The 14,408-nt window shown below is 43.1% G+C and overlaps 1 protein-coding gene across 5 annotated transcripts in view; it reads right to left on the reverse strand.

Moving 5' to 3' along the window:
* NYAP2 (neuronal tyrosine-phosphorylated phosphoinositide-3-kinase adaptor 2) overlaps nt 1–14,408 on the reverse strand; it is a 181,565-nt gene that overhangs the window by 58,056 nt on the left and 109,101 nt on the right. For all 5 annotated transcript variants that reach the window (XM_087740700.1, XM_087740701.1, XM_087740702.1 and 2 more), the window contains one exon: nt 212–1,309. In XM_087740700.1, coding sequence (XP_087596826.1) covers nt 212–1,309 — 1,098 coding nt within the window. The remainder of the gene's footprint in view (nt 1–211; nt 1,310–14,408) is intronic.

Genomic DNA, 14,408 nt, shown 5'->3' on the forward strand with positions numbered 1-14,408 from the left:
CAGTATGCATACTTAAAAATCTTAAAAATATAACAATATGAAGAATAAAGCAATTCTAACAATAATCACTTTTCTTCCTATTACAAGCCATTTATGTAAGGAATTCAGACTTCTGAGGTGTTTGGTTTTTGCAAGCGTTCGATTTAGTAAAATATAGTGAAAGATATTTTTATACAAGGAAGAACGAGGAAAAATTACATCAAGAACTTACTTTCTGCAGGTTCCTTAGATCTTCTGCCACTGGAGGACTTCCTCAGGAGACTTCGTCCTGAGGTAAAGAGGCTGGTTAGTTCCTCCAGAGGACTGGTGGGTGTCCGAGAACGGGAACCACTCTGAGATGATGACCCGTAGGTACTGACTGAGGCATTTACCATCTTTCCTCCTTCTTGCAACGTGTTTCTGGCTGTAGAATGAGGCACTGATGGAGAGCTTCTTGAGAGACTTCCTGAATGTACAGAGTCATAAGGTGGAGGTCTTTTGAGGCTTAAAGGGGTAAGAGACCTACCCATACTGACAGGAGAAGGTGAGGCAGAGTGACTTTTAGGATAACCATGTGGAGACTGTGTTCTGTATAAGGTAGAAGGATGAGGAGGTGAGGAGGTGTGCCCAGGGGTGCTAGTTCCATGAGATACTGTCTGGTCTTTCTCCAGTTTTTGATGGCCTGGTGTATGAGGTGGCAGTGAAGATGGAGAAGCTCCAGCTTGCTGTTTGATGTAAGACACATTTTCTAGAACAGGAAGCTTTGTGACCTCTAGTGGAGTTAGAGGAGACTCGTCAGAATTCGGGGAACACTGCACTGGTGCCGGTGGGAACACCAGCAGTGGAGGTCTGTGAGAAAGCAGATTTGGAAATGGTGGGGGTATATCACACAGCAAGCCCTTGGGAGTAGATGGCACTGAAGACTTGGTGAAATCTAGGTCAGGCACTGTGGGAGTAGCACACTGAGAAGAACAAGTGTGATGGTCATATTCACATTGACATTTTGAATCTTGGCCTACATCATCAAATATAGGGTATTTCATCTCCTCATAGACTGCTTCGCTTTGGTCATCCTCGTCTTTTTTGAAGTCTCTGAGAATATTCCCAACCATTTCAATATAAACAGGCTCTTCTTCCTCTGTGTCTGGGGCAGGACTGCTGACCTGCGATAAAGAGGCATCCCTAGTGAGTGTTGTCTTCATAGGGCCATGCTTTTTGATATACGTTTCATCAAAAGATGTGCTTAGTTGAGTGTTTGGATTTCGTTTTGGCTTAGGAGGTGGAATCTTCTTTGTGTATTCATCACTGTGAGGTCTTGGTTTGGCTGACACTGAAAATGGAACAAAATATAAATTCATCAGGAGTATGTAACACACTTTGTCAACCATAGGATCTCTTACAGTGTCATAATTCTGGAATGGGTTTCCTGGGACCAGCCCGTTGCTGGTTTTCTCTGGTATTAATCAGTAGAACACTATAAAAATAACACCCTATTCAAAACACTCCTAATCTTCCGCCAGAATGCTCTGACACTCCAGCATTAAGTAGCCAGTGAGCACTTCCCTTTCTCCAAGACATCTGTTCTCTCCCAAACTCTTTCAACAGAGGACTTTCCATTTTTAAATATTATGCTTTTCAAATACCACTGTGGGATTTTAAAGACCCAAAGAGTTGCCAAAGACATAAACTAAGTATCCAAATGAACTCCTTATGGCTGCAAGAGAACAGTTAAGATCCTGGACATTCATACTGGAATGACAGTGATATAACTCTGCAGTGACATAGTGATGAATCAAGATGTTTTATTTATAGTAACTTCTTCCATAAAGCACAACAATTCTCTCAGCACTGACTGAGAAAGAAAACACTCATATACAAATACGGTAAAATTTGGTGTTGGGATAATCGCAATCATTTATCTGGACCCTATCCTATGAATTAACGAGACTTCAGCAAAGCCAAGGGGGAACAAAGTATCTCACAGATTCAGATCCTTCCCAAACAGGTTACTTCTAGAAACAGTAGACCATTTTGTCTTTGAAATTATAAATCAAAACACTGTGATGAAATTCGTTTGAAATGAGAGGTCAAGGGTTTCTTAGAAATTATCCTTTATGAATTAAACAATAAAGAAACTCATGGAAATTGCATTTTGTTCACTTTGCATAAATAGTTAATAAAACATCTCATTAAATGTTGGGGTTCATAAAATGCCTTATTAAATGTTTGGGTGAAGTCAGGTTTTATCCGAAGAGGACTCAACAAACTTATTCAGAAACAAAATTTACCACATACCCTAAACATAATTTGTATTCCTATAGGGTAAATAGTTCTTGCATTGAAAGCCTTGATACCTCATTGGTAAGTTTCCCAATTTAAAACAAATCCTAAACTACAGGCCAGCTTAGAACGGCAGCTTTCCTGTCTTACCAAACTTTGCTGCTCCTCGCAATTCACTGCTACAGATCTGCCACTGCAAAAGCAGTGCTCAGAGAAATTTCCAGACACTTTCTGCTGGTCCCTCAGAAAACAGCCAGCAAATGTCTAACGTCAAACCAAGCAGCCAGTGCTCACGGAGTTAAAATCCCTCTTTTAGGAACAGCCTCAAACGTATTACTAAAGCCAGCAGCGAGGCACTGCTCTGCCAGCTGAAAGACAGTATTTTGACAGTCTGCGAGGACACCGGCTCAGGGCTGAAAGACGCCTGCATTACAGCATCTTACTAACATGATTTGGTCAGTATCAGAGGAGGATTCAAACATAGTGTTATCACGTCGTCACACTTCTGCTTTGATCTGCTAAATAACCTCTCTTCGTTTCTTACAAGACATAGCAATAAAGGCAGATGTTAAACAAGATTCCAGTTTTGTTTAGGAATAAGGAGCTGTGAACGTATGCATGTGCACATATATGAAGTAATGAGACCACTCTTCATTGACAGCATTTGTTTCAGCTTAACACATAACTAAGGTACAACAAATCAAACAGAAAAAGAAACCTTGCCAGAATTTAAAAAAAAACAAACAAAACTACTCAAAAAATTATATTATGCTTTCATGATGGTTCCAATTAATGCGTTCCACTTTGTAGCAGGCTAGGGATACACAAAAGCTACCACAGATAAGAGTATTTGGTAGCTTAATAGTTTTTCACGATGTGGATATATCCTAATGCACCTTAAATTTGTCTTTTTAATTAACCCAAATTAATTTTTGGTGTAGCCAAAGGAAAGGGTGCAGCTAGAAATAGATGTATAATGCAAATCAACTTCTGGCTTTGTGGCCGGTGCCGTCGTGAGGGTTTTGGCTTTTATGACAATGGGCCATTCTTTGATGATTATAGCCTGTTAGGGAGGGATGGGATCCACCCACCTAGAAGAGGGAAGGGAATCTTTGGCAGCAGGCTGGCCAACTTGGTGAGGTGGGCTTTAAACTGAAGGACTCGGGGGGCGGGGTCCAAAGTGGCAATGCTCACACCATTGCAACCAACTGGGGAATAAGCCAGGCCAACCAGAGCAGCAACAAATGTTCCTTAGCTGCCTCCTAAGATGAAAACCAGAAGACCAACCACCTCAAGTGTGTGTATACCAACGCACGCAGCCTGGGGAACAAACAGGAGCTCCATGTCCAGTCAGAAAGTTATGATATCATAGGAATAACTGAAACATGGTGGGACAACTCACATGACTGGAGGATTGTGATGGATGGCTATGGCCTGTTTCATAAAGAAAGGCAGGGAAGAAGAGGAGGAGGAGTTGTGCTCTATGTTAAGGAGAACCTTGAACGTATAGAAGTCAAGTAAGGCAATTGTGGAAGCCCTATTGAATGCTGCTGGGTCAAGATCAGAGGGGTTGTCTCCAAGGGGGATCTTACAGTAGGCATCTGCTACTAACCTCCAAACCAAGACAATAAGGCCAACAAAGCAATATTTGGGCCACTTAAGCAAGCTTCAGGTCAACAGAATCTGGTTCTTATGGGTGACTTCAACTACCCAGACATTTGTTGGAAGAACAATACAGCAGCTCACGTGTCATCCGTCAAGTTCCTGGAATGCATAGAGGACTGCTTCCTCATACAAATGTTAGATGTGCCAACCAGGAATGAGGCAGTGCCAGACTTGCTACTCACAAACCAAGAAAACCTGCTTTGTAATATCTCGGTTAGTGATAGCCTTGGCTGCAGTGATCACAATATTGTGGAGTTTGGGATCCTGCTGAGCACGCTGAAGGCTAGTACCAAGAAAAAGGTTTTAGATTTTAGAAGACCAAACTTCAGCTCACTCAGAGCTCAGTTGGGAGGGATTCTGTGGGAAGCTTCCATGGAGGATAAAGGAGCTAGCTAGTGCTGGGAGTTTTTCAAGGACGCTCCTGGAAGCACAGAAACCGTTCATCCCCTTTAAAGGTAAGGGAAGTAGGCAGAGCAAGAGAGCCCCTTGGCTTAACTGCAGGCTTCTGAGTCTGCTCAAAACCAAAAGAGAAGCGTATCAGAGATGGAAAAGCAAACAAATACCCACTGAGAAGAAGGGCATTGCCAGGGTGTGCAGAGATGCAGTTAGAAAAGCAAAACTCAGATTGAATTGAAATTGGCCAGAGATATCACAAACTACAAGAAAGGGTTCTTCAGGTATGTAAAGAACAAGCAGAAACAGAAGGAAAATATTGGCCCGCTGTTAAATAGGAGAGGTCAATTAGTCACCAACAACGCTGAAAAGGCAGAGGTTCTCAGCACTTCATTCACCTCTGTCTTTACCAGCACTGTTGGGCCCCAGGCCTTGGGAACAAAAATCCAGGTTGATGCAAACACAGACGCACTGTCAGTGAAGGAAGAGTTGGTATGTGAACTATTACAGGAGCTTGACCTCTACAAATCAGTGGGCCCTGACGTTAACCACCTGAGGGTCTTAAGAGAGCTGGCTGATGTCATTGTGAGGCCACTCTCCATAATCTTTGAGAAGTCATGCAGACTGGGGGACATCCCGGAAGACCGGAAGAAGGCTAACGTCAGCCCCATCTACAAGAAGGTCTTAAAGGAGGATCCAGGAAATTATAGACCCCCCTTTCAGTCCCTGGGAAAGTTATGGAACGAATCGTCCTGGGGGCTATCACAAGTGAAATGAAGCATATGATTGGGAAAAGTCAGCACGGATTCACCAAGGGCAAATCATGCTTGACAAACCTGATCACCTTCTATGACAAAGTAACCTGCTCGGTTGATGTGGGGTGAGTGGTGGACATTGTCTACCTGGATTTCTCCAAGGCTTTCAATACGGTTTCCCACAGCCTCCTCCTAGAGAAGCAGATGCGTTACAGTCTAGCTAAGCGGTCTGTGCGGTGGGTGGGGAACTGGCTGACAGGCCACACCCAGAGGGTGGTGGTAAATAGCTCCTTTTCGAACTGGCAACCTGTCACAAGTGGGGTCCCACAGGGATTAATATTGGGCCGAATTACGTTTATTATCTTCATAAGTGATCTGGATGATAGGATCAAGTGCAGTTCCTTCCTTCATCACTTCCTGATGAGGTTTGCCAATGATACCAAACTGAGCGGGGAAGTGGACACTCTGGAATGGAGAGCCAGCCTGCAGGAATACCCGGATAGGCTGGAAGAGCAGGCTAACAAGAACTTGATGAAGTTCAACAAGGACAAGTGTAAGGTCTTGCACCTGGGAAAACACAATCCAGGAGTGCAGCATAGGGTGGGATCTACTCAGCTGGGGAGCAGCTCTGTGGAAAGGGACCTGGGGGTCTTGGTGGACAACAAGCTCAATATGAGCGAAGTGTGCTGCTGCAGCAAAGAAAGCCAACAGGATGCTGGGTTGCATCAACAAGGGCATTGCCAGCAGAGATAAAAAAGTCATTATCCCACTCTACTCAGTGCTTGTCAGGCCACACCTGGAACACCGTGTTCAGTTTTGGTCCTCGCTATGCAAAAAAGATGTGGACGGGCTGCAGAGTGTCCAGAGAAGGTCCACCAAGATGATCAAAGGACTGGGAAACCTGTCATATGAGGAAAGGCTGAGAACTGCATTTGTTCAGCCTTGAGAAAAGAAGGCTTAGGGGAGACCTTATCACCATGTTCCAGTATTTAAAGGGTGGCTGCAAAGAAGATGGAGACTCCCTGTTTACAAGGAGTCACATGGAAAAGACGAGGGGTAATGAGTACAAGTTATTGCTGTGGAGACTCCGATGGCACACAAGAGGAACATTTTTCACAAGAAGAATAATCGGCCATTGGAATAATCTCCCCAGGGAAGTGGTGGATTCCCCAACATTGGACACTTTTAAGATTCAGCTGGACAGGGTGCTGGGCCATCTTGGCTAGACTGTGCTTTTGCCTAGAAAGGTTGGAACAGATGATCCTTGAGGTCCCTTCCAACCTCGTGTTCTATGATTCTATGAATTTTCTTGAATGTATTAGGATAGACTTTTGGGAATGAGATGTAGGCTACCAGAATCATTTGGGCTTTGCAGAAAATATTACTCCTGATGCATTTGACAATACTAGCAGATTTTTCTTGCTCTGCTTCCAGCTAAATCACTATTTCCTTTCTGTTTAGTCTGTTATTTGTATATTACATTCATATACATTCTACTGACATAAACTCAGTTTATACTATATCTCAGTCCTCTCTCCACACCTCTGTTAATCTGATTTACAGCCCTGGCAAAAGCAATCTTCTTCAGATCAGCGTCATTAAAATGAAGAGACAGTCAACGAGACTGGCACAAACTGCCTGATCATTTCTGAACATGTTGCCCAGGACCTGAACTCTACTTTAGACTGGCTAAAGAATTAGAGACTTTGCTGCATTTGAAAATTGCGTATTTTGTATACAGAGGCTTCTCGCAGTCTTCAGTTCCCTGTGCATCAAGCTACCATCCTTAATGGATACCTGAGATACAAATGTTTCCCGCTCCTCTGCCTTCCTCAGACCTCTGTCCCCTATGCTGTCTTCTACATCGCCTGTGCCACAGGTGTCACATGGAGAATGTGCTCTGTCTCATAGCCATATCCCCACTCTTCTATCTCTTTATCTGGAGAGATGTTAATGATGGACAAAGTAATCAAAAGATACTCTTGTGCTGGAGGTCATTCAAGGCTAGCGTTAACTGATATTTTTATCTAAAAATAGCTAGAAGTGGTTAAGAGTACTGTGTTTTCAAACAAATTGCTAGAAATAGCATATTTTGCCTCTTCCCTCCTTACATTTTCACAGTTTTTATCCAACTGATGAGGTTCTGCCACGTGGTCTAGACCTGTCCTTAGGTGTTGAGGTTTGCACGTACAACATTCACAAGGTTTTACATTACAGACAAGGAAATGAGAAATGTCATGGAAAAATGATTGACATTCTGCCATCTAGTCTTGTAAAGTATTTTTGCATGGGTTGAAATTAAGTACCATAGTGACATACACAGCATTCTCACCTGCCATTGCATGATACGTAGCATTAGCCTAAAATATCTTGGTGACATTATCAACAAAAAGGTCAAATGACCCAGTCTTGCTGTATGATACACAGGGTAAAACATGACAAGGTGAAAGATTTACTTTCTATTTTCTATTAAAAGCATTTTTTCCTCTACCACAGTTTATTTTATTAAAGCACCTCTTTCCAGGAGGTGGTATGTTACTGGGATCTTTTCCCCTCCTTGACAAACTGGACTTTTCAAACTAAAATTTAAAACTAAGTGCTTTAAAAATTTTATAAACCTCATAAAGGTATAGAGGAACCTCCTACATGCTACATGGAGCGAGAACATTTGGTGCTATAAGACTTCCTAGAGAAAAATACGCAGGTAAGTGGATAGGGTAAATAGCAAAGGAATCTTTTTATCATGACTGGGAACAGAGGAACTGCTCAACACCTGCTGGGAACTCCCCTCAGCTGCAGTGGGGCATTCAGGAGGCAAACTGAATTAGCTTTAAGAAGGCTATGATGCAAGATGCTTATCATGTTTATTTAACAAAGGTTTCTAGTCTGAAACACAGCTCCATAGCAAGGGCTGAACTCTATGGCACACCCGATAATGGAATATGGATCATGAACTACTGCTCCAGCCCAGAATAACTGAGAAAAAAAACAGGAATCCTGCAACCGAACAGAGCTGTGGAAAGCTAATGAAAGGAGCAGGGAGTATTTGCACAGTTCCTGTGTTACCAACATTTGGCAGGGATAAATGTGCATGAATGCAGAAGCTCTGGCAAGATCCCATAGCCAATGAAAGGAGATTATTTGGCAATCTCCAGAGAGGAACAGGCAAGATTGCTTTAAGTACTTGACATTTATCAGGCAGAAAAAGCATTCGGTGCCTGCTGGGAACATAAACTCCTATGAAAAGCAAACCATGCTGACATATTGGTGATACACATACTGCCATGTTGTCTGCTCTAAACATGGAGTAATTAAGTGCTTTTCAACACGGATTACTACCTCCTTAGTGCAACTGTTGCCAGTAACCTGCCTTGAGACTTTGCCACTCGTATGTCAGAGCACACGGGGCCCGATCCAAAGCTAAATGGAAGAAATGAAAATCAGGACTATTTCTCTCCCTGCCAGGTGCAAGTTCCCTTAAACAGCCATGTCAAAGTGCACCAGAAAGCTCTTGTGAGTGCTTCCATTACAGAGACACACAAATGCAAGAGTCCGCCAGGTCTGCAAGGAGTTCGAGCTGACCAGAGGCAATCAGAGGAAGACAGCTCAGCGACTGCTACACGGTCCTCTGCCCTCACAGGAGCTGCCCCGGCTGCGGAGGCTGTGGGAGTTCAGGGTGCTATGCTAGCAGCTCCTTTTTTGCATCAGAGCCACCCAAACCACCACAGTTGATAAACTGGAGGCACGATGATCCCTGCAAACAAAACTGAACTTCATGGAGTTTACGCTGCTTGGGCAGGAACTCTCCATGTTTAATGGCATCCTACTACCAAGCAATTACCTAGCTCTACTAAACTGCGAGTGAAACAAAACATGCAGGCTGTAATAACTTCAGTTCTCATCTAGAAGCAAGAAGCACGGTGCTTAAAATAGCCTTATGGAAGCCCTACTGAATAAGCAGAACATGACATTTTTGAAATGAGATATTTGTAGCGCAAAGGTTATGCATAGCTTTCAGACATGCCCAGATAATCTGCCTTTCATAGTTAATTTTGGAAATACAGAATGCTTCTGGTCATCTCATCCTTCTGAAGTATTTTTTTACTCTTTACGGAGAGACTGAAATACAAAAATGTGTTACCAGATTCATTTTTATTATTTGCTCACCGTATAAGGAATGAGTGAAAACGTTTAAAAACTAAAATTAATATTGTCATTTTCTATTGTCCTTTGGCTGTTTACCAGCTTTTGCAGTTCAGAGACCAAGCAGATTTATTGTGCTGTTCACCATAACAAACAGAAAAAAAACCCATGTAACAGGAGGATTCCTCCCTTTCAATTTCTACGAGAGGCTACAGCATTCAATTTCTTTCTAAATGAAGGAATGATTTGAGGCCTACAAATTTTTCAATGTCTTAAAAATGTTACTTTAAACGCAGAAGGAATTAATCTTGCTGTATTTTGAGGGCTACCTCTATCAAAAAGAGCCTCCAGGAGTGAAAGGAAATAGAATGTCTTTAATTAAACCCTGAACATGCTGGATACTGAATCAAAGATGCACAGATTCTGATTTACATCACATAATTCAACAGAGAAAATCCAGCTCTAGGGTAGCACAGAACCTATATGCGTATGTGTAAGTTCAAGACTGTGTAACCCCACTGGCTTTAATGAAATGAACTGCTTGTTCGAAGTTGCACATGATCTTAAGTGCATTTGTGCACCAGTGCTTATATTGGGTTGGATTTAATTATCTCTGTAGATGAAGTTTGAATATTCTTAGTGAAACTGAATTTAAAAAGGCACAGTCCTCTGAACTGTGCAAAAGATTAGCACTCAGGAGACCTGAGTTTAATTCATCTCTTTGTCACAGACCACAGGGCCCTGCCTGTCATTTTACCCCTTAATGCCACTTTTCACCATCTATCTTTTGCCAGTTTAGGCTCTAAGGTATTTTACACAAGGTTTTTATTTTATTTGTTTATATCAATCCTTGCACAGTGGTTCCCATCACTGGAAAGCAACAGTAGAAAACAAAAGCAAATTTAAATGCATCTGTTGGAGACGTGCAGTGTTGAACATGCATCTTTTCTTCTCCAAGGAATTTTTGAAGGCAAATGTTCCTACACTGTGAACAGCCATAAAATATACATATAAAGATGCATCTTAACAAATGACTATAGCAATGTCATCACTAGGTTGAAGTAACATCAGAGAACGTATCTCTGTCACAAAAAAAAACCCTGACTTTCAAAGTAGCATTGTCCTCATGGACACAAGTCCTTTCCCTGCAGGTTACCTTTTCTTTTCTAAGAGATGCTAGTAGGAGAAAGCAAAGAGGGAAAGAACATGGATGGAATAAAAGAACCATCTGATTCATTCAAACAGCTTTGCAAGCAATAGGTGGTTTCAGCACAATGATTTCATGCAGTACATATTTCTTCCCCCTCCTGAATCTATTAGCTTTTACCGGAAAGTATTTGGGCATTTAAAGAGGACAAAACTACACTGAAAGGACTAAAAGATAGTTTTATAAAATAATACTGACGTGCTACTTGGATGTCTCAAGGCTATGATTAAGAAGGCTTCTTCAACAGTAGGTCCCTTTATTTTGGCTACAACTTCTTTCAGCTTTTAATATTATTGGTTTCTGCTCTAATTCAAAGTAGTGGAAACCTAGTGGCTTCAGTAGTGATATTCCAGAATTAAACACCAGTATAATGGAGAGCAGAATTGGGCCCTGCAGTTAAATTCAGTTCTGCGTTAATCCAACAATACAGCTACTGCACCTGATAGGCACCACGGCTGGAGACATGCTGCTGCCAGATTCAGCTTAGAGCTGTGTATCTGGGCCACAAAACCAAATTCTCAGCCCCAACACCACGGCTCCTTACACGCTGTATATGCCAAGGTAGCCATACCTGCCTGGGATTCACAAAAGCCAGCCTACTGCACTAACCGCTCCGCTGCCAGAGCCTCCTCCCAGCGTGGCAGGGGCTGCAGGTCCTTTGCTCTGCACTATCAAGATGAGGGCAGACCCAGAGATGCCAGGACATTTCAAAAACTTTAGAGTATCAGTATGCCAGAGAGGGTCCCTCCCAAACTGCCACGCTCCAGAGCAGACTGACTGCCAGGTTTTCTCCTCCGTAGCCCTTCACTTCTCTGTGCGCGCGCCTGACACACTGAGCTCTGCTTATTACCCTTTCCCACAGTGAAAAGGTCTCCAAAAGCTTTCAGAAAATTACAAAGCAACTAAGTCTCCTTCTGAATGCCCAGCCTCATGCTTTCATATATTTTGAACTTCACATCCTAGTTCTTTTAAAGAATGAGTAATTGATGTCCCTGATTTTTCCAGATAACATTGAATAGGCAAAGAAAAAAACGAAAAGAGAGTATTTGAGAAATAATTACAAATTATTTGCAATCAAGCCTTTCTGTACTATTCACTGAAGCTAAAGTAATTGTCAGTCGGCACAGCCCTGGAAAGGCAGAAAAAGAAAGATTTTGGATAAGTAAGAAAAGAAAAGTTAATTTGAATCATCCTCCTTTTACAGGAAAACTGATGAACTGAGTGCAAATGGAGGAAAACAAAAATCTCACAGTAACTTCTTTTAGGTTGCAATGACTTCTGAGTATCCATGCAGAAAAATATCCTTGAACTAATATCCCCAGACACAAGGGGCCAGGATCTATGGCATTACATGCGTCTAAGTCACAGCAGTTCCAGTGGAAGCAGGCTCTGAGGAGGGAGAGGTGGGAGGATTACTGGGGAAGTGGGAATCTGAGTGAAGGATCCTCACGCTGCCCACACACGCAACCAATACTGCTGAAGTGCTGGTTTGTTCTGTTTTGGTTAGCCTGCAGTCTGCATATGAGAAACAGATTTTGCAGCCAATGCAATAGCAGCAATAAAAAATTTTGTAACTGTATATAATCTGAAGGAATTCTAGATATAGAAAGGCAATTGGCATGGGAATTTATCAATCGCAGGCATCATTAGATGAATTACATGAAGAGTGTGCAAATAGAACTACTGAATCATGCTTGCAGAGAAATTAATTTACAAGGTGTATGTGCTTGTTTGTTGGTGGCTCTAGTGCTCTGCTGCGGGAACCTATAGAGAGTCGGAGCACTGAAGAGTTAAACATGGTCACAACAGAGTACGGAAAAACAGCCACAGATCAGCAGCGTGAGCACAGCCCTTCAGTTTTAAAGCAACATTTATGGTATCTCGACTGTCATCTTGGAGATGAAACCTGAACAGCTTTCGCTGTTTTACTGTAAATTAACTGTTATCACTCTATTCTTATAGCTACCCACAAACTGACTGCATTTCACACTGAGAACGATGGGCGACATCAGCCCCCGCCACCCAGCATCTTCATTGCGGTGCAGCTATTAGAGCCCAGTTCTCATACAGCTGTCATCCTGCGCTACCTGCCCCCCTCTCCCTCTCCGTAGCTACCCATCTCGCATTCCCCAAATACCACGCAGAAGATGGTGGGGCTCTGCGTTTTCTCTGACTGACTTTCTACAGGCTGTGCTGCCTGATGACTGCAAGTGCAGCACCATTTCTGTTGACCTGCAGAAAGAAAAGATCTCTCTTCTGCTCAGAAAGGGATGCTTCTGGGTATGTGTGAAGAGCTAAGTCCCACCGACACGTGCCTTAGACCCCTGTGTCGTATGAGCTTGGTATGTAATGGACACCACTATGATACCAGTAAGCCTTTGAGGGCCGAGCTGCTGATTCATGTATTATCTGCTGCCCAAAGGGCACCGAAGGCCTCTGTGGTATCATTTGGCAATGCTCATGCAAACAAAGGTATACTCCAGTCTGAATGCAACTCCTGGCTCCACAGGAACTACACTGCTATTGATTACTAGCTATCATAGCTGAGGGAGATGATGTGGGAAATCACCTGCTGGACTTTCATGAACTTGCTGGAGAAGGTACGGTACAGAGGCTTTCTGACCCAGTACTCATCGAGACACTGAATGAAACTGATCTCTGCAAGAGTTCCTGGCTCTGGGTGATTTCTAAATCCATTACCTGCACCCAAACAGTGGAATCTGAAATGATTTACAGAGAAAATGGGAAAGAAGAAAATCAAGCCAGAGAAGGAGCAAACGCTTAATGAAACAGTAAGTTTAGCTCACCTACTTCATTTTTCTAGAAAAATAGTCTGTATTTGCTCACTTGATTTAATTGTTGCTTTGGTTCACAAACATGCTGTCTAGAACACTAGTGGTGACTATATGCAAAGACCTGAATAATTTGTCCGGAGACATGAGACTCTTCATTTTTTAGATCCACAGTAACGCCTATCTTATACTTACAGATACAATAAGTAGGTCAAATCCATTATTTGCTTACATAAGTAGCAATCTGTTTCCGAGCTTCTAAAATAATTGCAGCCCATTAAATCAAGCTGGCAGACCTACCGAGGTGGTATTGTGCATAATACTGACCCCTTGGGGACTCCAACATGAAGCGTACTGCATCCAACTATTCCAGAGGCACGGCAGCCCCACAAATGCTGCTGTGCTTCCTCAGGGTCTCCCACCAGCGACAAGGAACCAAAGATTTCACTAACCTCCTCTCCCCCACAAATTCCGTGGGCTTTGTACAATTCTCTTCCTTGAGGCCATTGTATGAAAAGCCTCTTGCTGCTGCTGAATGACAGGTCCGGCAGGCCCTTCCGCCGTGGAGCTCACGTTTCAAAACAAAGCACAAGGTTGATCTCAGGGGTCAGATGAGTCACCACAGCAGGAGCATCGGGAAAGCAAATGAGCCCCAGTGAACAGGAGTTCATCTAGAGGGGCACTCTTGCCTCTACCAAAAGGACACAAGGTGACCCCGCAGAAGCAGTTCCTGCAGGTTGTCACCGAGCATCTTTCGGGTGGATATGATGATAGCTGAAGTGGACAGAGCATTGCCAGAGCAGCTCCCAGGCAGGCAGCAGTGCCTGGAGGTGTAACAGCTCTGCGGTCAGAGGCTGAGCACTACTGCAATACTCAGCGTAATCGGCTTTAGGAAAAGAGCCTCACAGCTATTCATTTTACTTCCATCTCCATAGGGGTGACTCCTGTCTCCCCCTCAACTCTACGTGTTGACAAAATTACAGGCAAGCCACACGTTATCAGCTGCCTCCCACTCAGAGCTCCTCTGTGCACCTGGCATCTATCATTTCATCTTGCATTTATTTGCAGAGTGGTCTAGTGAAACTAGTAGAGCCTATAGTAGTGGTCATCTATAAGAGTCATGCAGCCAGGCCTAATCACCATAAATTCACCTGGTATGGCTGCAGTGTCCAGTACCATTTTGACAGTGTTGTA

The sequence above is a fragment of the Nipponia nippon genome, unplaced genomic scaffold (assembly GCF_047370975.1).
Source record: "Nipponia nippon isolate SJK-2023a ecotype South Korea unplaced genomic scaffold, ASM4737097v1 scaffold_7, whole genome shotgun sequence".
In the NCBI taxonomy this organism is placed as follows: Eukaryota; Metazoa; Chordata; class Aves; order Pelecaniformes; family Threskiornithidae; genus Nipponia; species Nipponia nippon.